This window comes from Mytilus trossulus, chromosome 3, assembly GCF_036588685.1.
Source record: "Mytilus trossulus isolate FHL-02 chromosome 3, PNRI_Mtr1.1.1.hap1, whole genome shotgun sequence".
Classification (NCBI taxonomy): Eukaryota; Metazoa; Mollusca; class Bivalvia; order Mytilida; family Mytilidae; genus Mytilus; species Mytilus trossulus.
In genome coordinates, this window is record NC_086375.1 from 84,393,949 (window position 1) to 84,419,993 (window position 26,045).

At 31.4% G+C, this 26,045-nt stretch overlaps 1 protein-coding gene across 6 annotated transcripts in view; it reads right to left on the reverse strand.

Annotated features, from left to right (window-relative positions):
• Positions 1-562: 562 nt before the first annotated feature.
• The window catches only part of LOC134712681 (neuroligin-4, X-linked-like), a 208,236-nt gene continuing 182,753 nt past the window's right edge, over positions 563-26,045 (reverse strand). For 5 of the 6 annotated variants that reach the window (XM_063574455.1, XM_063574451.1, XM_063574452.1 and 2 more), the window contains exons 2-7: positions 13,288-13,437; positions 11,610-11,795; positions 7,007-7,805; positions 5,767-5,864; positions 4,230-4,283; positions 563-1,708 (exon numbers count right to left, since the gene is read on the reverse strand). In XM_063574455.1, coding sequence (XP_063430525.1) covers positions 777-1,708; positions 4,230-4,283; positions 5,767-5,864; positions 7,007-7,805; positions 11,610-11,795; positions 13,288-13,437 — 2,219 coding nt within the window. In that variant the 3' untranslated portion in view covers positions 563-776. The remainder of the gene's footprint in view (positions 1,709-4,229; positions 4,284-5,766; positions 5,865-7,006; positions 7,806-11,609; positions 11,796-13,287; positions 13,438-26,045) is intronic. The other variant, XM_063574456.1, reaches the window with a different exon arrangement.

Here is a 26,045-nt window from a genome sequence, read left to right on the forward strand (position 1 = left end):
ATTTGAAAATAAAAACACGTTTATTTAAGACAACAGAAAAACAAAATTCACTAGACAGTGTTTTCTACTACTCTTTTATCTGCTCAAAAATGGTAAACCAGGATTCATTTGAATCACCAAATATTTCATTGTATTCTATTTTATTAGTTTGGACATAACAGGTAGTATATTTTTTCAAGTCACTTTCACCGCCGATATTTATTGTACTGAACATGTTATCTGTAGGATGAACACACTATATCATCACAACTGACTTGAGGTAGTAACTATAATGAATGGTTCCCACGATGTTTTTTTATTTAATAGTATCCTTCATATCAATGTTGGTGAACTGTGCTTTCCGAAAACAGAAATACATTCAAACCAGCAAAGAAAAGCTGTGTTTGTTACATTTTGCATACAGAACATATGTTTATACTTTTTTGTTACTTTGAAAAGATGATAATTTGTGTGGAGTGATTTTTTTTCTAAAATACCCCGAACAAGCTTCCCGTATTCACTCATTTTTTCTTCTTTTTAAAAGACATTATGGTAAAGAATACCTTGTCATGTCAACTCTTCATAGTTTTCAAAAGTTTTTATTAAATAATCGTCTCATTAAGAATGATATGAAATCAGTTCAAACCGGATATGTAAAGGAATGATATCAACACATATAGCACACATACATACTAATCCATTTGTCGCCATGTACACAATGGTAAAAATGAAATATTTACAAAAAAGTTCATCATTAAATGTACACACACTTTATACAAAGTAACTACCTACATTCACTATACTATCGTTATTGCATTATTTGAACCAGAACCAGAAGTTTGATTATGTTTATTAACACTTCGATCACTGCCATGTAGTGAACGTTCCGGTGGTTTGCCAGAAATATGATTTAAAGAATTGCCACTTTTACTCGAACTAGCAATTGAGTTTGTCTGCGAGTGAGGTACTCGCGTTCGATGCATAGGAGAATTAGTGTTTGTTGGCACTGGTGTGTAACTATATTTATCAGCCGTGTCTGACTGTTTCGATATAACAGAATATACAGGATTGTTTTGAATATCTGGTTTAGAATTCGAAAGTGATCCAGATAAATGATTAACCGGAACAGTTGTAATTTCGTCGCCGTCTGGTTCGTTGCTATTCCCCCTACTTTGTGAATTCCTACTAGCGTTAGCTGCTTCACCTTGTTTTATTTTCTTTATTCTTTCTCTTTGATAATAAACTGCGGCATATATTAAAATATTAATGAATAATAAAGAACAGCCTATTGCTACAGTGATACTTAGTGGGACGGAAGTTGTTGCTAAAGATTCTTGTGTTCTTTCTCCAGCAATCGCAGTGTTCTCGTTTGTAGAAATGTCTTTCGGTGGATCTGTAATTTCTTCCTGTGATGTTTGCCTCGGTGTTGATCTATGGTAATTGCGGTCCATTCCATCAAACGCCGGATGATTAGTCACGTGGACATCATTGAGTAGCCGCGTGACCGGTGGAGTCGGAGGCGGTAATGGAAATAAACGAGTGAATTTAGATACTAGTCCGTCTGGATCGTCAAACGTAGATATGTTTTTCCAGTCGAGAAGTTCGTGTTGAGACGCCTCCGGTTTGATACCCGTATTGGGATCTTGCTTCTTGTTTATTTGTGGTATTAAATTCAACCACAAAGCCAGTTCTGATCCTCTGTAGTGATGTTTTATCTGTGGACGTTTACCTGTAAAATATTACAAAACAAACGATCGTTTATATATCTTGTTCATCTCAATTAAAACAATCCTGTGAATAACTTAAGTGTGGGATTTTGTGATAATATTAGCATCTTACTCATTCTGGACACAAAATTCCAATATTTTCGCATACAGAATTATTTTATCTTAATTCCTGAAAAAGGCTAGAACCTTTTGTAGCAATAGTCGCCAATGTCTTAATAACCACATTTTCAGAAAGGTATTTATAGGCATTGAAGTAAAAAAGTAAAGATTGCTAAAAAGGAATGTAAAACAAAACAAATCTGATAAGATAGATCTTATATTGTTCGATTATTTACCTCTTGCAATTGTCTGCACTTTCTGTGTATAACTGTTTTGTCAGTCTTTTATATAAATGAATCTATCAGAAACTATGTTTTTGTGGCTTTTAAAAAGTTGTTTTAATAAAATATACTTTACAGAACGTGTTCTGTCAGTTGATAGCGTTTGTGTCGTCAGTTTTTATGAACTCTCCCTTTTTGATTTTTTTCGATTTACTTTTTATTTGATAGTTTATGTGGCAAAGTTATCAAATCATTTAGTTTAACAAGGTCAAATAAAAAAAACCGACAGACTTTTAGCAGATGTAAACTGGAATTCAAACAGATTGATGAGGTAAGCAAAATATGTTCTTTTAAATTATCATCATATACATCGAAACCATTATAGACTTAAAGAACTAAATAGAATGATCTGTTTTTATCAAAATATACGAGATATTCTATCAACAAAGATAGCATATCGTATAATTTTCCAAAACATATGTTTTATATAGAAATATTTCGAGATACGCCTGTAAAATTTCCAATAAAATGTTAAAACAAACCAAAGCATCTGTTTTAACTACATTTAACGAGACTGGTATAACAGGAAGATTCTGTTTTTTTTTATATTCTGTTTTTGTGAATGATGTTATCAAGTTTTCATATTTGTGATTATCATTTATTGCAGAATATATTCAAATATTTGCATGAGCTACATAATGTAAACGTTTTCGTTATCAAGTCCTTCGTACATGCACCTTTCTCATTGACAATAATGCACTTCGGTAAACTACTTTTGTCTTGCTATATCATTCCCTTTACACCAATCATAGGAATGATAATAAAGACTTAGAAGGGTTTGAGCAGAGAATTTGATAACTTTGTACAACACGTCTATTATTCCATAGATATGTTTAGAAGAATTGCGCCAAAAAACACCAATCGAATAAACTCACTGTCTTCAAGATAAAACAAAGAGAACCATGTTTTGTTAAATTTTCGATACGCTTTTTAAAGGAACTAAATGATTTTATTTCTTTTTTAACAGACAATATCAACACATACAGAAATAAAAACAGACAAAACTTGCATATACATTTTTTTTTAGGGCAGATCTGCATTTTGAAAATATGAACATTTACTATCTAGTTCTGGCAAGATCAATGAAAATTCATGTCAATAAAGGCAACAATAGTATACTGATATTTAAAAGTCGTAAGTCGACTGAGAGAAAATAAAACAGAGTTGCTAACTACTGGGCTTGTTAAATCTTCGAAGTTGAAACCTCCAATTGCAGTGACATCGAATCAGTGGTTGTAAATAAGTCATTATAGATACCAGGATTCGAATAAATGAATGGTGTTATTTAATGAATTTAGTCTTTCTTTCTGAGAAATAATTTCTAATCTTTGATTTGAGTGGTCTTTAACGCGGCCTTATCCTGCCATACTTCTTTTGTAAAATCGTTATTCTAACAGTAATTATTTACATTCTATATATTAATCATAAGTTATTTGTATCTACTGTCCCTCCTATTTATGCACTTCTTAAAACTTATTAGTATCTAATGTACTCTCTACTGTACTGCACTTTGTATTACTTATGTGTATCTACTGTGTCTGCAAGCAAATCTATGTATTGATATATTTGATAAATACATTAGGATCTTTTCTATTTGCAAAACGGCTTATGTAACAATTAAGCAAGACAATGTTTAACTTACATATACAATATCCTAAACCTAAAGGCAATGCCACTACGTATAACATAGATAAGAAAAACATAAACTATCGATTTGTATTTCGACTTCTCATCTGAGTCGATACATTGGTAAATTCTAGATAAATAGTTTAACCGCCGAATACAGATCTTGAAATTTTAGTTGAAAGTACAATTTTTGATTTCTTGTTGTTAAAAAACGTGCAATAAAGCAATGAAGCTTTTCTATCGGCCAAAAACAGTTTAACAATGCAAAAGGTATTAGTAAGTTCAATATGCAATGCACTGACAGCAAATATGAAGATTAAAACCCAAAGTTATTGTTTTGGAAATTTAAATATCAATGTTTTTGTCATGCACATTCAATTTAAAATTTTATTTTTAAGAAATGTAAAGAGAGGAAATTTGTATGAACGAATGTTTATTTGTTATAATGACTTTTATAGAATATAATTGAATTGTTAGTATTTATTTTATATAGTTTGCATGCACAGAGAGTACATACCCAAAGTATCCCAACATGTTTCTTCACCTATCTCCCCATAGCATGGATTAGTCTCTGATGTCAAAAGAGAAATAATACTTTTACACTACTTGTACTATTTGCCAATTTTTGCAAGATAAGTTGTACTCCGGTACAAAAAATGAACGCGATATATATCTATACCTACTACTATATCTTTATATAGCTAGGATATATATCTATACCTATTATATCTTTATATCTTTTTATGGTTAGGATATCATAGTCTCAGGTTGTCAGATAAAGGAATTATTTCTCGAAACTTCTACACATGTGTACGTTTAAGTTAAGGCAGTTGATTTATTGTCAGGTAATACTCAAAGGAATCAACAAAAAAGAGCGATAAAACGAAAAAAACCAATACTATTAGTTTTGGTTTAAACGGAGTTAAAATTCTAATTATGATACAAGAGGGTAATTTTGTGAAAATATTACTTCACTTTACCACAACTTAAAAAGACTGAGTACACATAGATTCTAAACAAGTTTCTGAAGAAATACTATCGGACTAATGACATCTTATTTTTTGTTTTATCCCACTCTGACGAGGATATTAGCAAAAACAAGTTTAGAACCATCGTACCATAGTATGATGCTGTTGTCCCACGTATAACTGAAGGGTGGTTTGTCGATCAATCTAAAGGTGAAAACCTGTGTTTAAAATTGGCAGATAAAATACTATCTGACAAGTGTTCCCGTTTGCTATCGAAAACGATTTGCTTTCATGACTTTCTGATGGCCATTTTGATATTTGTTACCCATTGCATCTGTCGTATCGATATCCATTAAAAAGAATGTTAAACACTTTATATCTAAATTCTTTATGAGGTCCATCGAATTTCCATCTACATTGTGTAACTTAGAACTTCTGTTTAATGAAACAATGCAGATCATTTAGTCAGACAAGTTTTTATGTATTATATGGGAAACTTATTCTTCTTTGAAACAACGAATTACATATGCGTGTGTGTGTATATGATCTTAAAAATGATAAACAACGGTATACTTTCAAGTACACCAATTATTAATATTTAGATTTAGTAAAAATGAGAAGTTATAGATGTAAGAATTAAACTTGAATTGTATTTAGTTCGAAATGTCAATAAAAACAAAATGAGAAAACACACGTGTTATAGAACTACAACTAATGTACATATAAGGCTGTATGTACCCCTATTGACTATTGCAACGAACGCATAAATAACATGCAATTATATATTAGAAAAATCTGTGTTTTTTTTTTAATTAATAACAATATCGATGGCATTTCTGAATATTTAATTGTCAGTACTTGCTTTCTGATTTTGTTCAATTCACTTGAATCAATTTTGAAGTTTCGTAGATAACTTTCACGTTAATGTTCATAAATATTCCAGTGCTATGAATATTTTCCAAAGACTGATGGGCTTGAGAAAAACTTTTTCAAAAGTTATCATTTTCAACTTTAAAAGTGGAGAGCTTTGACTAAAAGTCTACTAAAATGAGTTTTTTTTAGCAAAATATACCACCCTATACGTACCTATATGAAAATATCGTTGTTTAGCCATGTCATACTTCGGCCAATACACGTCCGAAAATTTGTCCTGTTCTGTATCCTTTAACGGCACGTTCGGATCCCTGCAATATAACATTTCCTAAATAACGTTGAACAATGTCATATAAATATGGTTTATATCTTACATATAGTTTAATTATATCGGAATTTGAAATTGGGAACTGGAATGGATTGCGAAGTTTTTATTGTTTTTGTCTACAAACCAGCAATATTACTAGTTAGATCAAATGTATTTAATTAAACGCACCACCTGAAATATTATAGTCTATGGCGACAATAGCCACAATACAATTATAAGGTAGACACAAAAAATGAAGATTCTACTTCTGTGTTTTAGAAATAATTCATTGATATTCTATTCTATTTACCAGCAAATCTAACAATCACATCTTATTCTACAAAGATGTCAACTGGATACTGAAAACAACGTTGTATTAACTGTTTATAAAAAGTTTTTTTTACAGACATCATGTGACGAAAACAATATAGACATGATTATAGTCTGCTAGCTTTATAAATAACTGTGTGGTCTGTATGTAAGTACTATTTGGGGTATTCATCAGAACTGATCTTCCTTCATACTGTGTTGCTTTATTTGTGAATAAATAAACTCATCATAGATACCAGGACTAAATTTTGTATATAAACATCCCGAATGTAGTGAACAATTCAGGGTAAAATACGGTTTTGTGTGAATAAATGACTTTCTATAAAAGTAATAAAATATATTTTGTATTAATCAATCTTTACTTATATTGTTAAAGGCTGAAGACACTGAATAATATTGGAATCAGAAGTATTGTAAAGACCAAAGTTTAACCATGAATTTTCATTGACATTCTGTTTCACATGTTATTGTATTGGCTTAACGCTTAACATGATTTTGCATTACCATTACAATTTCCAGTATAAATAAAGCTTAATATATTTAAATACTTTTATTTGTTGAATACATTTTCCATTGATTATTTTCATTTGTAATGTATATAAAAAAAATATCAAAACGGAAAGTACCCAATTAAAAGGTAAAATCCAATGCCTAAATACATCAAACGAATGGGGAAAAACATCATACTCATGGCTCGGTAGAAAATGGTTTATTAAACCTGGTTTTATAGCTATAGCAAAAGAAATGAAAAAAACAAAATCAAAAATAATCTTAAATTTGTTAGAAAGATGATGCTAGATAAATAAATCGTCTTACCCGGATTTTGCGAAATTTGTCCAGAATCGCATTACAGCTGCACTTAATTTCTTTTCGTTTTTCGTATAACGACTGGGAAATGGCGAAATACCATCAACAAGAGGAGCTCCGAATACATACGGTAATTCGTCGCCATGAACACCACTAGACCACTGAGGAAAATTTTCGGATTGTGTTGAATATCCAAAGTTATAAAAGTATGTACCAGCACCCCGCTTTGCATGTTCGTGTGCCATTTCTACCACAGGAGCGACATACAAACCGTCACTTAACATGTCCATCACATTATCACGAGTAGTGTTCCTATCTTGTTCTTTATTCCACTCAGTGTACTGAAAGTCAATGATTTCATATAACTTCTGTCTGTGGAATTTATACAAATTGTGAACAAATGTTCGAATTATCTGAGCCTTTCTTTCCTTTGTGATTCCTTCTTCAAGTTCCCGTTGCTTCAGATATGAGTAAGCTTCATTTCTAGTTACACCAAACATAACAGGGATTTGAGAAAATACTGTGTCTCTTCTTTTTAAAAGTTCTCTTATATTATCCGGAAACATTTGTCCACCACCGGGTGTTGGTGCAAAACAGGAATAATATTTGGGAGGTAAAGGCACGTGTTCTACTAGTTCAGTAGCTGTTTTATTGCGCAAACATTTAACAAGTAGTTCTGAATCACTTAAATATTGAGAACAATTAACATTTACAGCTAACCACTGAGTACATGTTACAGCGTCAAATGATACTGCCCACGGACTGAGAGCTGAACCACTCTGTAAAATGGCACGCTGAATAAGTCGAGCTGTAAAAAAAATCATTCCAATATATTACAGAACAATTCCAATCATAAGTATTATGTCTTTTCTATTTAACATCAGTCATTCGTGTAAAGTCAGAAATACTGTTCATTACAATATAAAAATGCAACAAGTACCCTGACCTTTCTAATACCATATATTCATGATATAAGTTGTATGATATCGTTATGTTTGTAGATTTGTTTTCATTTTGAATATAAAAAAAAAATATTATGTTGTTGTATTTCTTCTCGGTTTATGCATGTGATAGATAAATTTCATATCAGAAATATTACATTTTTGAGTCCTTCGTCTGTAAACCTTTTTTTATAGCTACTACTTTAGAACCACTTAAAAGGATCAATATATGAAACTGTAATTTTTCTTCATTATTGTAGCATAAATTATTATAACAAAATCATTACAAGTCATTTTTTTTTTATATCAGATGTACTATCAACTCTCGGGCATTATAAGTTCTCAAGCTTTCGTCTCTTGCGGATATTGACTATGGGCAAATGATACGAAAATCTCATATACAAAAATACCGAACTCCGAGTAAATTTCAAAACGGAAAGTTTCTAATCAAATGGCAAATCCTAACCTCAAACACATCAAACGAATGGATAATGACTATCATATTCCTGACTTGGTACAGACATTTTCTTATGTAGGAGATGGGGGATTAACCCTGTTTGTTTTTAGCTAGCTTAACTTGACAACAACGAGACAAGCACACAAACAAAAAAACAAAACAAAAACGATGGACACCAAGAATAACAAAGATAAAAAAAGACAGAGAATATTAAAAACAAATGCTAGGGATAATGTCAGTTTTTCAAGAAATGGATTATTTTTATACAGGTAATCTTGCTTTACATGTTAAATCCGTCGTGTTGCTAATTGTATTAAGCAAAATTCGTTTACTTGATTTAGTTAAATGTTGTAAAAAATAATGCCGTCGTTTCAAAACGTGTTATGTCATGAACTAGAAGTTAACTGATGTTAAAATATCATAAATTCATTGAGAACATACCAAGGTTAAACAACAAAATCTTAGAGAAACATTTTTCAGTTTGACCAATAAGTTAGTTTTTTGAAGCATTTATTGTTGGACAAGGAATTGTAACGACTTCAGCAAATAATTTCATTCCAATGATTTACCGAACAGCAGTTTAATTAGAATTGAAAAAAAGTTCCACTCAAGAAAAGTACATAAAAATGTCACATACAGAAGAAAACAATCGTGACAAAAAATGATTCTTAAAAGTAACGCAGCTCGCCCATGACTTCGAATAGCAAACATCATGGCTAATTAGTTCCACTGTCAATATAAACATTTCACCGATAATCATTTAATGCGAAGATGGGTCGTGATCTCGCTTCTAATTGGACAGACGATTTTTGTCTGTAAACAGTTATATTTAGCTATTATTATTTGCATTAAATGTTTTTCTAATGATATTTTTTTATCTTTTAAATTTTTAATGCCCTCTAATAGAAATAAGGGAAAAGAAACATTTTCTTTTGAGAATATAAAGACAATTTATGACTGCTTTTATTTTAAACCGTCTTTCGAATTTTTAATTTGTCAGTTTAGTGAACAAACGATGAATAAAGAGAGATGCGGGGGTATATGTCAATGAAACAGTAATAAAACAACACAAATAACCAAAATACATCACGAATAAAAACGAAATACTAACAAACACAACTCTTCATTGACATAAACAGTTAATTACAATTTGCTCAATCACGAATACAGGAGGCTGAACAAATATCAATGCAACAACAAACGATCAAACATTGATATTACAATGATTTGGCTAAATTCAATTACCGTACTAAATCAATAAATTTGTATCATATTTAATAATGTGACTATACATTATATTTTAAGTTTGTGTTATAAACCCTATTCAATATGAAAGGGAAGACTGAGCACTCATTATAAACTTCCACAATATTATTGGTCAACCTAAGCCAATTGTTTTTGTGCTTCGTGCTAATCTGATGATTAACATTTTTTCTTAGTTTGTGTGCAGTTTTGCCACTGTCCAAAAAGGTCCTATATAAGAAGGTCGGGAAAAGTTGGGTGCTCATAAACATGTTAACCTCGCATTGAAATAGCAACTAACTGTTTTAAACCATATCTGTCAAATCCAACAACTATTTAATCAATTAAGCATCTTGATGTCAGTTACAAAAAAACTGTTATAATCCGAATGTATTGATGTTTCAGAAATAGGTGGAAGATATCAAACTCATATGTCGAAGATAAACTGACAGACATGTAAAGATAAAACCAAGAAAACTAAAGATTGGGCAATAGTAACCACTCCAAAAACTGGTGCGAAAACAGGTCCTCAGAAATGGTAAGCAAATGATTTGTGCATTTAGTAAAATGATATTTGGATTTTCGCCATTTTTTTTTTATAATGATGAATACTCATATTCATCGTTTACAAAATGTTTAAATGCATTCTTAAGGTGGTATGGGTGTCTTTCGCCATCTTGGATTGTAAAAAACAGAGAATCTAAGGTCCATAGTTTCTTTAAAGTTAGCAAAGTTTGATGCAGGAATGCAGATGTTTAATGTGAATTGTCATTTAAAAGAATCAATTTATAAGAATATAACTTAGAAATATTAATCTTTTTACAAGTGTAGATTAATTTAGCAATTTAAGGGGAGGTAACTCTAAAACAGTGCATTTTCTGAAGGACATTACATGACATTTTCCTATTTTGTCTTTTAGCCGGAAAAAACGTACGGTGACCCTATCTTTTCTTTTGATTTTCTCAAATCATCGTCTGAAAGCAATCTTTTCCTAATTTATTTTACAATTCTATCATTTTGTTTAGTTTTTATTCACAAAATGTTGTTTTTTCCTGTATAATCCATACAAAATTTGTCATTTTGTCACAACCTGTAGCTTGAGAAAATGCGCGGTGACCTATCATTTTCATAATATTTTTGACCATGTATCAATAGATACTACATTTTGACAAAGTATTTTTATTTTAGACTCCCATACCACCTTAATGACGTTTTGATGTTTATATACTAATTTCCATCTAGCTGTTTAGAGTATTTACCTATCTTATTAACACCGGTTTTGTAATGCTTGTTTTCAATTTCTATCAACAGTTATTTTGCTCAAAACTATATGCGCTTTATAAAAAAAGAAACTGACCATTTGCTTATCCGATAACTGGTTCAGTTATTATTTTATCCACAAGGCTGCCAGTGAAACACGGATATTGATTTGTGAATGTCTTGGAGTGTCACTTTTCTCTTCTTACAGTTCTGACATTCATAGGGATTTAATAAAACATCGTCCAGGTCTTACTGAAGGTTGTGAAGAATATCAAGTTGTTATAGAATATACATAACTGTAACTAAGTACCGTTTCCACCGGCCTTAATCAAACAAGTGATCTAGAAATTCGTTAGAACATTTAAATTGACCACCAAAACGCTGAATGTGCAGTGATTGCAATGCCTAGTACACCTTCTAAACACTTCGGGGAATTTGAGACTTTTTCTGGCAGAAGTTGGTGACTTTGTCGCGAGAATTTACATTTCAACTTTTGTCCACACTTTCATCCTGTATTTTACTGCTTAAATGTTTTGTGTTCATTCTGTTTTGTGGCCAGGCTATATCTTTGCAGTTCTCACATGACCAGATTATTATTTTCAAATCTTAAGGAATATGAAACGTTAGTACCCTTACATATGGTAAACGCACCTCATAATTCAATGTATGCTATATTTTTCTAAAACAATCAATAAATCATATGAGTACTAACTTGATACCATTGGTGATAATAATAAAATATTGACCAATGCTGCACCGTAACCATGTCCAAATAATGTCACTCGGTTAGTATCTCCACCAAAGGCACCTATGTTATCATGTATCCATGACAATACTGCAAACAAATCCCATAATGCATAGTTTCCACTGGCTTCATTGTCACCAGTACTCAGAAAACCTAAGGGAGGAAAAGTATCGTTATATTGTAAAGATAATGCATAGTTTCAACTGGCTTCATTGTCACCAGTACTAAAGCAACCTAGGAGAGGAAAAGTAACGTTATATTGTAAAGATAATTAATAGTTTTATATTGACCATTTTGTATTTTACCTAGTAAGAGTTGTTTATTTTTCATACGTAGTGTTACTGTGAGTTCTGTGGACTGTAGAGTGTTACTGTGAGTTCTGTGGACTGTAGAGTGTTACTGTGAGTTCTCTGGACTGGAGTCGAATGTCATCGTATAATTATTGTTCAATCAGCTAAACATACGATATCTGTGTTTGTGAAATCAACACTGCCAAAAGCTCGGCAAGATAAACTCAGTTTGTGTACTCCGAAGAAATATGTTTGAGATTTTCACCCTTCCTTTGAAATTATTTTTTGCCAAATAGGCTGATAGACTTTAACCTAAATAGCTGGTAAATCTGATTTGATGCTAAGTTCAAAATTAACTCAGTTCTGGACTTCATATGTCAATGCCGGGTGATTATTCCAACTGCAAGACAAATTACAAACATTAAGTATGCCTGCTGGATACTTCTATTATTTTTGGAAAGAATATCTATTAAAATTAAAGTAAAAGAGATATACCAGACAGAAAAACATACAGCTTTTTCATAATATAAAGTAGGGCAGAGTAGGTCACTTGTGGAATAAAACAGAAATGTAGATTTCTAGATCAAGACTGTTAAGATACTTCAGACAGCAAAAACTAAAACAAATCATTACTATCATAATTGAGGCAGGTAACGTAGAACATATGAAATACTGACACAAGTGTTAACATGTTGTTTTGCTTTGTACAAATCAGAAAGAGATAAGATGAACATGCCAAAGACAGCAACCCTACATTACAAAACTTGAAAATATATCTTTAAAATCACATACGGTCTTCAACAATTTATCTGAAGCAGTGTTGATATAAAATGTTAATTTCTAAACTCGCGCAAGACTAAAGTAGATGGAATAAATCCAAGAATGACTTAGATTTAAATATGCAAAATGAGTATTCAGATAAGGGGCAGTCTTTAATTTAGTAAGATGCTGTATTACATATCATCTTACCTCCTATACATGTCTATGAATATGATTGGATAAAAGCGTCCTCGTGGAGACCGTGTATATTCAATTTTAGCTTAGTAGGAAGGCGGGGCTTAATTCAATACACGGTTAGTAGTAGATTTACGACTTTGGCACTGTTTGGTTATTCAAAAGTATTGAAAGTTCTGTTAAATATTGTTATATCAAGGTTGTTGATAATAAATAGTTATGTTCTGCATTACTTTTTTTTAGTGGGAATGTGTCAAAGAGACAACAACCCGACCATGTTAGTTATTTAACATGTCCTTCCAAGTCGTTGGTGCATAAAGTTTTATCATTGGCAAATCATAGGCACAATACCATAATACCACAATATAGACATATAGCAATTGTGATAATGCTTTACATACCTAAGACACCCAATCTATAATTAACAGTAACAACTATAACTTCTCCATAACTAGCGAGTACACTCCCTTCATATGCATTTCCGGTTCCGATCTCATATGATTCGCCATGTACAAAAACCATGACAGGAAGCTTTGACGTGTTGTTCCAATCTGAAAAGACAGGAAAAATTAATATAATATGACGGTATAAATCTATTTTCTATCTTATCGCTTGATTTCTATTGTATCTAACATGATAATACATGTAATGCTTTAAATCTATGACAAGCTACAGTAAAACCCCAATGAACATAAATTTCCTATTAAAAACATATTAAACCCTGTATACAAATGTTCATTCCTACTCAAGAGAGACTGTAATCGGGAATACATCGGGTTTGTACTTTGAGGAAATTTCAAAACTATGATCATTATTAGACATAAATACGACTAACAAGCAGTGACTTTTGCTTTTTAAATCATCTTACTTAAAGACTATATCAATACAGATTACAACAGACGTGTCCTGCTGATGCTGTTATAAAATTCGAAAGTCAGGAAAATACAAAATTGACATTTATTGGATAAGAGTATCAGTGTATAATATGTTTTGGTGTTGAAAGTATGCACTTTCACGCATGTGCTTTCGTATAACCACCCTTTGCTTTGGTCTCCTTTTAAATTGAGTTTGATATGGCATTTTCACAAGAAGAAGGTCGCGTACTATAAAAACAGAACTTTAGGTTAGATAAATTGATCATCTTATCATTATTCGTCTGATTTATTTATAAAGTAAATGACTTTTATCTAACTTATATCACAATCGTTATCAAACATTTTTTATATAATTTGTGATATTGCAATAATATCTTTCATCGGTTTAATTTCGATGAACATTAGCAGCTGCGTTTCAGACTGCAAAAAAGAGATAAACACTTCATTTCACTCTTAAAATATCATCACATGATAGATTTCACTAGGTTTAGGATAAAAAGAAAAGATAAATAATCTTTATTATATGTATCTTCAATCACAAAGTTGACAATACCATCAAATAAACAAAAAACGATGAAATAGTCCATATTAGTATAAATCGAGGAACACAAACCCACTCAAAATCTCAGCTGCACCGGAAGGGAAACCAAATCTAGCTCAACAGGTGGCGCCTATTTTGATGGAGATGTTAAGTTGAGAATGTTGCTTTTCAAGTACCTTTTTGATTTCATCGGGGTTAAGACTTATCTAAATCTGCGTTTATGAAGAATGAATAATAGTCATACTCGTTACAATACTATAAACCGTTGTTTGATTTCATTGAATTTGAAAAAAAAACAATAACATCTGCTGTGAGAGAAAAAAAAAACTGCTCTTCTACTATATTGATAGACTGTGGAGGGGATTATGAAGCAACACATAATCACGTTTTATTACATTTTAGCCTAAATTTTTTCGTCGCTCTGAAACTGCAAAAATCAAATCGAAAACTTGAGATAGACAATCTAAGACAAATGTTTGACTTTTCGACTGAAATGCAGTGAAGACGAATTTTACATCAGCTCTTGGACAGTATTATGTGCTGATTTAATGTTAATATATAACACGTTTTGAATGAGGAAATTGAAGTCATTCTTCTGTCGTTAGTTTTGAACAATACCCAACTCTCAATTGTGCAAGTCAATATACAAAACATCGTATTTCAATCAATAGGAGGGAATGTGTTCAACATAGTCACCAAACCTTAAAATATCCAACGAGAGGGCATCATTTATATAGCAGAATTAAATGTTTGAAGATAACGATTAAAAGTAAGACTCTGATTTGTCTGAGGTAACTCAGCTGTATAAGATTGACTACAAGCGGAATAAATCAGAACAACTTATAGATTTACCATCAGCAATATCAGACAAACATATTTCAACAATTGACAAGACTCCATAGTTTATATGACTTTTAACGACTATCAACACATTTACTAGTTATACTGCAGTGTTAAAATGCTGGGAGTGTAATATTCCTATTGTATACGATGTCTTATAAGTCAGTTGCAATCTTTAGAGATGAATGGGAAAGTCCTTTTCTTTTGAAACCATTTTGTGCATGAATTACACAAAGACAAACATAAAAAAAGGATTATGGCGGAACATATTGTCTATATGTCTGTCCTTCCATATCTAGTTCTCTTATTCCACCATTACATATTCTAAATAAATTGTACAGCATAGCATGCGGTATGATCGCTTGTACTATACAGATAAACTACTACAAAGAGGATTTTCGTCGGTATTATATTTTTGTATTGTCTAAAACAGCAGTAGATTTATAATTCTATAAATTAAACGTATAAAATAAGCATGTAAATGAAAACAGTCAGATTCCTTCTTAGACTATTTCAATCTCTCAATCGTTAAAAGGTTTGTCAGTTCATCATAAAATGGTGCGAAATTATTCAATGATTGATGATAGATTGGGTTCTCTAGTGTATTCATTACTGAAAACAAATAGTACTCCAATGAATAAAAGATTTGCAAGATGCGCAACATTCGAATCTTAGAAATAAACAAATGTAATGTGTCAATTAAAATAGTCGCTCGTATCAATAACAAAGTATATCTTGTCAGCATTAAGGCATTTTATGCATTTGCTAGCAATGTCACAAATGCAGGGAGACGGGTATGCACGAGTCTCATATTTTACGTGCATCTTACTTGTTATTCAAATGAACATGAGACAATGAAGCCAATAACAACTTATGAGATCTGGTAAAATGTCAGTGAAAAAATCAGAGGAATGAACATATGACAGTACATCAAATGAAACAATATAAATGCCAATAATTTGGATGCAAAAACTTTCTAACATCGTAATATTCACGTCTTTTACAAACGCATTCAGTTGGTAACGGACCTGAACTTCTTTGTCTTCAGTGAAAAAAGCGTTAGCCAATTATACGCCTCGTTCTGATCAAAAGAAGTTCTGTAATTTCCTAATAAACTGTGACAAGTAAATAATAGCAAAGCTAGATCACTCGTGCGTTTGTGATTCATTGCTGATTAGGTTACCGATACGATATGATCTGTATATTGATTGAGTTGGCGGCCAGTAAGCGATTTTCAAAAATGAGAAAATGATGTTTCGTCAAAAGTATCGACCCGAAAGTGTTAGTCTACAAAGTTATTTTACTTTCTTCAGTAAGATATGAAATTGATAATCTTTTATGAATTTGACGCAGTTACTAGTTGACAAGTTATATTAATTTTGCGTTGCCCTTTGAGCTTTTCTATATGTAGACCTTTCAATATTGTTATCGGAAAATGACGTTATTATTAACCAAAGTTTTCCATCAGTACAAGCTTTGAAAATACCAGACTGACTGAGCAAAAATATTCTAACATTTCCTTTCCAGTTTTTACATTTGATTTTACAGCAGGGATTTCCTTCTACAATCAACAGCATGAATAATTTTTCTTGTCAGATATTAATTTAGAATCGATGCATCGAAATTTATAGAATCAAAACTGCTTGACTTAGTTATAAAAGAAGAAAAGCATACACGACCGTTCGGTACATACATGCTGAAAATAGATCATTATTTTCATTTATACAGTTAAATGAAAGTTCGTTGTACTTAATATCAACAATGGACTACAATTTAAAGCTTTTCAATCTTTTATAGTCTACGAAGTTATGTCAAAATTCTATGAGAAGAATAACTTGTATAATTTAACTGCAATTTTCAAGTGATTGCCACAGACACATATTTGTTAGAATGTCGTCGTTTTGATTAAATTTATCTTCAAGCGGTAACATTTGGGCAAACAAAAACACACTTAGACTCACGGACACACAAAACGTAATAATCAAATCGTTTACGTTACTCTCAATAAATATTTTGCGACATCCGAGCTTTGAGGTTTACGCCTACAATTTAGAGCTTTCAAATTGACAACAGCATACAACTTTAGTTAAAGAACTTCTCCAACGGACCTACATTTTATATTTCAGTTAGGAACAATAAAACAGTTTTATCAACTTAATCTTGTTTATAAATTTGACCCAGCACAATGAACTATAAATAATTGCATAAATAATTTCAAATTCAAAAAGCTCTCTGAATGCCGTACCGATACTGAGAAATTGGTGAAGATAACAAACCAGAAATGTGTCCCTTACACTTATTTTACTTATATTTATTTTATCATACATTATTGTTTGAACTACAAGTAGTAAAGACAGAAAATACAAAACCGTGCTGTGATAAATGATCACTATGTGATAACCATACAATGCGTGTCATTTACCTATTTCCTAAGTCAAGATGAAGTAGAAATCACTTATCATTCTATCCTATACATGTTCAAAAAGCTTGCACTTTTCATCCACGAATGTTATCATGTGTAAGATTCACGATTCACCCTAAATCAAAGAATATCTTTTAATCAAATTGTATTGCATACTTCATTTACTGGATTGAGCTACATACATCAATCCGATATACATTTATCTGACAGTTCTGAGAGGGCTGTATTGATGGGGGTCTACAATTTGGTGTCCGATTTTGATTAGGTCACTATTCAAGTTAGTACAAACTGAGACTATCTGACTGGCGTTCATAGACCAAATAAGGAAGTATTTACAGAAAATATTAATCGGTTATATCTAAACATTGTTTTAAGTACCATATAAAACTTCGAATTATTCAAATGTTTCAGCTCAATCCTAAATGTATACATATACGCAAAGTATTATTTGACTTGATTGATTGATTGATGAACTTATTTCAAAAAGATTGAACCTTGCTAAATAAACGGTGATGACCTAACTTCAATATAACTTCAAGTTAAATCAGGCGGGTCATTCTCTTGTCGAAATGGTATGGCCAAAAAAAATATCACAATGTTAAAAACACATGCATCAAGAAACTTAACAATTATAATCACCAATGGCAACTAGAGAACAAAATATAGTAAGATAATAAAACAAACACAAAAGGCATACAAAGTCAAAGCAAGATAATGGTATATTTAGTAGGCAGTAATATGCAAAAGTCTAAAATCTTCATAAAAGCAAGCAACAAGAAACACAATGAAACAAGAGACAATGGTGAAAGATTGAAGGCAGCAAGCAAAACGCAATGATAGATCCACTTGACAGCAACCAAACAAAACCAATCCGAGAATTAACAAATAAGAAAGCAACAGAACGTACACCGATCCTTGAAAATGATAATTATGCATTTCAGTTAGTAGCAGAAAACAAACCCAATAGACGATAAACAAACAAGACAGCAACAGGATAGAAAACAATAGATAATAAACACACAAGGCACCAACAGATCAAAACCTAATCGTTGGTAAATATACCAGGCAGTGATAAGCACATGCGACAGCTAATACTTTAAAGTATATCAAGGACTCGCATGTTGAACAAAGGATATTATAAGTATTTTATAAACCATAAGGGGAACATACAACGTGCACTATGATTAGTTTGGAATTTGCCTCGTGACTAACTCAAAAGATCAACATGAATCACTATTTCTATATTATAGTAATACAATTTGCTTGAAGCATGTAGCATCTATGAATTTCAGTCCCAACTGAATCAAACATTCTGTGTATCTGTTACAAGATAAATAGGAAATGTTTATTTCAATATGGAAAATAACGTAAATCTTCAATTTGGTGGAACTAAATAATGCCCAAACATTTAGTTTACAATAATTTGTAAAGTCTAACGGAGCTACATATTCATTACACGAGAGAAAAACAAATGCTTTAACGGCATGACATTGACATTTTCAAAGACGTTCTATAATTGTACAACCGAACTTATTTAATCTAATCATTAAAAGAAAAGAAATTTAGTCGCAAAATTATTACGCGATGTTGTGTTGTGAAGCAATTCATTTTATGTTTAGTCTTTGCAGTTCACATTTCGGAGTATGCACATGGAACACGTGAAGACAAATGATATCGTGCAAATATCAATTCCAGGTGAAACATTACGTATCATTTTGATAGCATCGTTTGCATTGACAACATACCATCTGACATTAAGACATATCAATTGAGATTATCACTACTCATTTGAATTGTTTTTCTCTATATTTGTCAACCATACAAAACAAACAACCCGGACGTAATATGATGCCATACAAATCGCAATTTCTAGAAATAACTAAACCATTTTATTTGTCTTAGACATTAACACAGTTACATGAATATTTCAGTTCTATTCAAGTAGAAGATGTTATAGTAATTTCCAATGTGTATCTTTTACAACTGTTTATTTATTTATCATTATGTATAAAAGCTGCATTCAGTTGTAAACGAGCTAACAATAAAAACAATAATATTAGAAAAAATAAAGTGGTGTTAATAATATACGCTAGATTTGTTTCTTTAGATTAACAATCGTCCATGATATGCTTGGCTAGGTGGCTAAAGATATCGGCCACAATTTACTTACCAACGACCACACTGTTCTTTGCAAGGTGGATTTATGTATTTGGATTAATAGTCGGACATTAACTGTTCTATTCAGTTCTGCTCTTCTGTTTTATATTCTTTAGTTCAAATGTCAATTACAAATGCGGTAAAAAATGTCAATTTAGTAATCATAGAAATGGACTTTTTAACATGAGCTCTCCTTCATTTATATATCTACCAATATAATATATTTTCATAAAATCAAGACAAAAGTCATGTTTTATAATTATACCCTGACTTCAAAGTGTTTGTAATAATTATATTAGAAACTAAGAAATCAGTAGGCAGAGCAAATATAACTTGATTGTATCAATATTACGCGAGACATATGTATGAATCCTCAAGAAAGAGAAAAAACATAAACACATAACAACTTCAGATTTAAATTATCATTTAGTATTTTTACTTCATTGAAAATAATCTCATTTATTAAATTGGATATGAATTTTCACGCGATTACATATGATTATTATTTACCTCACGCATCTAACATAATTCAAAAGAGATAACTGTATTATCATCCCACTACCATCGTTGTAGATTTTGAGTAGATTTAAACTTTTCTTGTACCAGTAATAGATCCGTTTTAAATTCTGAATGCTTGATTATAAGTTAATCGAAAGATAAATGGTACACGCAGCTCTGGGTATTTTATCATAAAATTTGAATTATGAATATTGATATGTATATAAAAACACTGGTAACGAATAGATTCTGCGTTTTAGGGAACAATGTGATTCTTTTAAGTGAACTGTATGTTAAAATCCCTTTTTCTTGACATTTAAACCTATTATGTCTGTTTTGTCCACGCGTCGTTGTCAATATAATGGAATGTTATGCGACGGTCATACAAGTGAGAGGAGGTTAAGAAACAGGTTCAATCCACTATTTTCTACAAAAGAAAATGTCTGTACCATTTCAGGCATATGACAGTTGTAATTCCTTCGTTTGGTGTGTTTGAATTTTGATTTTGCCATTTGATTAGGGACTTTCCGTTTTAACTTTTCCTCGGAGTTCTGTATTTTTGTGAATTTACCTTTTTTTATAATAAGCATCGGCGTCTCATTATTAATTAAGTTGAGTGGTTATCTTAACATATATATATATATATTAAATTTCGTTTAAACCCGAATGAGAGCAAAGAAAAGGCTTAACGATGCATGTATCAAAATCTACAAAAGATAAAATAGTAGAAAATCTTTAGAAGGTTTGAATGTTTATAATTTTCTTTTGATTCTGGTTTTGTACGTCTTTTTCGATTTTAGGTTTGAGTTTGAATAAAGAATCGAATTTGAAAAGAACGGTACTATGCACAAACAAAAAACCCAATGAAAATTCGCAGAGTTTAAAAGGTCAAATATAATTGCAACTTAATGATCAACTGTTAATTTAGCTTGGTAATTATCAAGATGCACTATTTAACACAACACCTTGAATATCTAACAAGCAATATATGTTAACAACATTAAGACCTAGGCCAAAATTCTCCAAATAAAAAAGTATTTGGAGGTAAAGCGAATCTGATAGCATAACAAAATTGTCTATTTCTCTGTTCTGATGAAGACAACAGACAGGTGCCAGAGAAATAGTTATGGCGGTTAATGAATATGAGCCGTTATAATGTGACAAAGGGGTTCTTCACGCCATTTCTTTCACTACCTTAGTTCAAAGAACTATCTTTATTTTCAGTTTTTGTGTTTATTTCTATAGAAACGTTTCAATATCAACCATCCATTCGAAGTTATCTAGTACATTAAGCTGAAAGACGGGATGCAAAAAAGATTTGGAGTAACACGAATTATGTTTGTCAGATGCAAAAGTGAGAATAGGGAAACTTGTATAAATGTTAATGGGAAAAGCATGCACTAAAGATTTGCTACTGAAACATCGATGTTAAAAAAAACCATACATCAATATTTACATTCTTTGAACGAAAGAATTCTTTTGAAATATGCAGATTCTTTCATATCAAGTGGTTCAAATATGAAAGTGATTTATACTTCATGGATATTTTAGAAATCATCTATGAACGATACCAGTCTTGTGTTCAATTTCTTTGGTATCAAATCAATTTTATTCCTATCAAAATTAATGTACAATTAAGTTATGTTGTTTCCTTATATTTTTGGACATTCTGAGTTTTTATTGTTTTACTTTTGTTTGGCTGATTTTTTTCTTTGATTAAAATAATGTGGAGACTCATATTTAATAGTTTCAGACTTTTTCAATTACCCGTGTACCAGTGTATTCAAACTTTTTGAATACATAATACCATAGATGTAATGGATTTATACATCTTTGATAATACTAATATTACATAGGGAATGACTGTAATAACATGTAAACATATCAAAACTATATTCTTGACTAAAAATTAGCATTTAAAATTTGTAAATCAAGGTCTCGTCTGTCATAATGTCAAGTTATACTGACGATATGTATTTTTATTGTACGTTCTTAACTTTATTGTACGCATAGCAGAAGACGCTTGTGCTATTGACGCTTCCGGTCTCGCTCCGTTCGAACTAAATGTGATTTCCTTTGTTATTTTTGTTTACCCTTGGTTTGTATGTTCTGAACGAAAATCAGTAAACTACTCTCGCTTCTAACCTAAACGTGTATCTATAGTTCTTCTAGTATTGAAGACAAAAAGTAGGCGAGTTGAATACTAAAAGCGAAAAGTCAATCAATGTATATATATTCACGTACCAGTTCAAAGTATGGACCCATATACTATGTTGTTTTAGACAAAGGAATTATAATTACATGGAGAAAAAGTTGATTCGGGTACAACATGTATTAACAAAACACATGCTGAATAATCAGTTGCGACATGACACACGAGAAAACAAACGTCTTGATTTATGCTAAGACAATAAACAAAAAAAATATATTACAGACAACAAAAAACGACAACCACTTAATTACATGCTCAAACGGTGTGAAAACACCGTGACATTAAGCAATGCCAAAATATGAGTTCATTATATCGGCAGGATATATAAATCCATATACGGCAATTGTTATCTAATAGTTCGTTTTTATGTGTTGCAGTGTCGGTTGGTTTTGTTTCACTTTAAGTGTCTTCTGTTGTTTCGTTGTTTTCCTCTTTTAAAAAGTTGCTGTGTTTCCCTCGTTTTGAGTTTTGTTTTCAACCAACTTATGACTTTTTAACACCGATATACCAGTGTTGCCTTTATTTATGACTTTTTAACAGCGATATACTAGTATTGCCTTTATATAAGTGTTTTAACACCGATAAACTAGTGTTGCCTTTATTTATGACTTTTTAACAGCGATATACTAGTGTTGCATTTATCTAAGTGTTTTAACACCGATATACTAGTGTTGTCTTTATTTATGACTTTTTAACAGTGATATACTATTGTTTCCTTTATCTAAATGTTTTAACAGCGATATACTAGAGTTGCCTTTATCTAAATGTTTTAACAGCTATATACTAGTGTTGCCTTTTCTAGGTGTTTTAACAGCGATATACTAGTGTTGCTTTTATCTAAGTGTTTTAACAGCGATATACTAGTGTTGCCTTTTCAAGGTGTTTTAACAGCGATATACTAGTGTTGCCTTCATCTAAGTGTTTTAACAGCGAGATACTAGTGTTGCCTTTATCTGAGTGTTTTTACATCGATATACTAGTGATGCCTTTATTTAAGTGTTTTAACAGCGATATACTAGTGTTGCCTTTATCTAAGTGTTTTAACAGCGATATACTAGTGTTGCCTTTATCTAAGTGTTCATAACCGATGGCATTACACATTTAGTTATGCATCAATCGAATAAAAGACACAAGTCAATGTTATTACCGAACAAAAAAAAACACAAATTCAAAGATCTATTTTTTTGTCTGTATAATTGATAACTTTTAAGAAAAAGTTTATTCTAATTGCGTACATCGATCGTATCTGACTTTACGTCATGTCTGTCCCTTGTCAGAGAACTCACCAGTACAGTAGTCTCAAGTTATATATTAATGATTTCTGTCATTTAAAAATTGATTTTAAGGGCAGATGTTTGGTAAGATATATACAAAACTTCTCTAAGCTAAAGGGGACTAAGAGTTTGACATATAGTAGAAACTACCTTCGAACTGAATGAGACCTCCATCAGGTTAACAATTTCTGATTAAAATCAGTCAGTGGAGCGATAATTATATGTTAGTATTAAGTGTCAAAGCCATAATCAAACTAGTTGCAGTGGAAAATGATAATGAGATATAATAATCGAAACATGAGTAAACGCTCTCTGAGCCTGCACTGACACGGTACATACAAGCTGTTCAACGAAATTCGTGACGTTGACCATACATCTTATGTAGTAATTCCAGTCGGTTCTTAAAGTCTTGCTGCAGTAAATCCTAGCTTTTTGGTTTGTCTACCAATGCCATTGTTCGGATTTGAAACAGACCAATTTAACGAAGTAGTTTTCCGTAATTCAAAACTTTATTGAATTAATATCAGGATTATTGAGCGATGAGATCACCAATAACGTTAAAAATGATTTCAAAAATGAAGTTAAAGTAAGGCAACAGTTGTTAACCGGTGTTCAAATCTCAAATCGATTAAGACAACAAATGAAGGCAACAAACTAATACTGGGAAAATCGGATGAAATCCAACATGGTCGTTACAGAATAAGTAATTCTTGTTTGAAATCGGTTTATGTTTCATGGTAGAGCTTGTTAGTCATAATGCATGTGACGTAACAAGTGACATATTTAATATTTAGGATAACGGATATTAAATATGAAACGTTCATTTTGACAGTCTTGAGTAAATGATTTATTTCTATTACAATTCAAAACATCTTAAAAGTCAATTGTGCCTTCTAAGCCCCTCTTAGCAACAGAGAACATAAAACCTAGTTATTATTACAATGGTTGTAATAAAATTAACTGTAAACTTATCACTGAAGAGAGAGAGAAGTAATAACATTTCTTTTGTCAGAGCCGCCAAGTATCGTCAGTAGCTAAAGGTTCCTATAAAATGTTACGTAACCAAGAGAAATTCGATTAGATTTTATTCCGGATGTAAATTTCATCCTCGCTTGTTGCGAATGTAAGTCAATTTGCATTTATAGTATATATGCTACAGATTTTAAACACTGTCATTACAGGTTGACATTTCAGCAAATATACATATAAACAAGTGCTTAGATTTGGATTTTTTTATTGATTTAAACGACGGCCTCGACTGATTTGGACTATGGAGGGACATGTAGGCAACAGTGGTATACCGATGTTCAAAGAAAAGGAATTGACATAAAAATATGCAAGTTAAAAAAAAGATGAAAAAAAAGTTAGAGAATAAAAATATTGACACAAGTATTATTCATAATGTTTATTTAGAACTGTGCCTTTATTGTTTTTTGGATGAGGCGTGTGCGGGGGTGGTTTATGACTGAGGATGTAACAATATATATATCATCGTTTGCTGAATTTCAATTTCTGTCTGTTTTCTATGTATTCGATCTACGAATAATAAAGTGTTGATATATTCTTATGCAACTTAAACATTTCTATCTGACATGTTTTTATATCGAATGACATAGTTGCAGTCGGTAATATTTGCAAGTAATAAAAGACTTTGTTATATATTGATAAAAAGTAATGATTTCAGAGATGATTTACATACAGGTTATACAGAGATGTAATTTTCTCTATTAATCACTTCCTATAACTTATACAATTTTTCAAAAAAAGTTTCAGCAAAGTCTGAAAGAAATTGGAGAGATACAGGAGTAATCATTTTCAGAATATATAGTAAAAAACCAGCGAATTCAAATTTCTCTGATCATTGTTAATTCAAATCAAAACATGATAAAGCTTTCCAGATAGGAACATTTTCTGCGACGAGGGTTGGTATGGTTATATATATAAATTTACTGTTTACAAAATTTTGAATTTTTGAAATACAAAGGTTTTTCTAACTCAGACATAGATTCCCTTAGCTGTATTTGGCAAAACGTTTAGGAATTTTGGTCCTCAATGCTGTTCAACTTCGACTTATGTGGTCTTTTTAACATTTTTGGATACGAGCGTCACCGATGAGTCTTTTGTAGACGAAACGCGCGTCTGGCGTATATACAAAATTTAGTCCTGGTATCTATGATGAGTTTATTTGCTTGTGTATTTATTCTATTTTTGCTTTGTTGGAGTGAATAGTTCATTTACAGGAATATGGTTAACGAAATATGGGTCCTGTATATATGTGTGCTTGCTGCTACCACTTACAACTTAAAATATTGTATTAGATTGGTATAAAGAAATTATTAT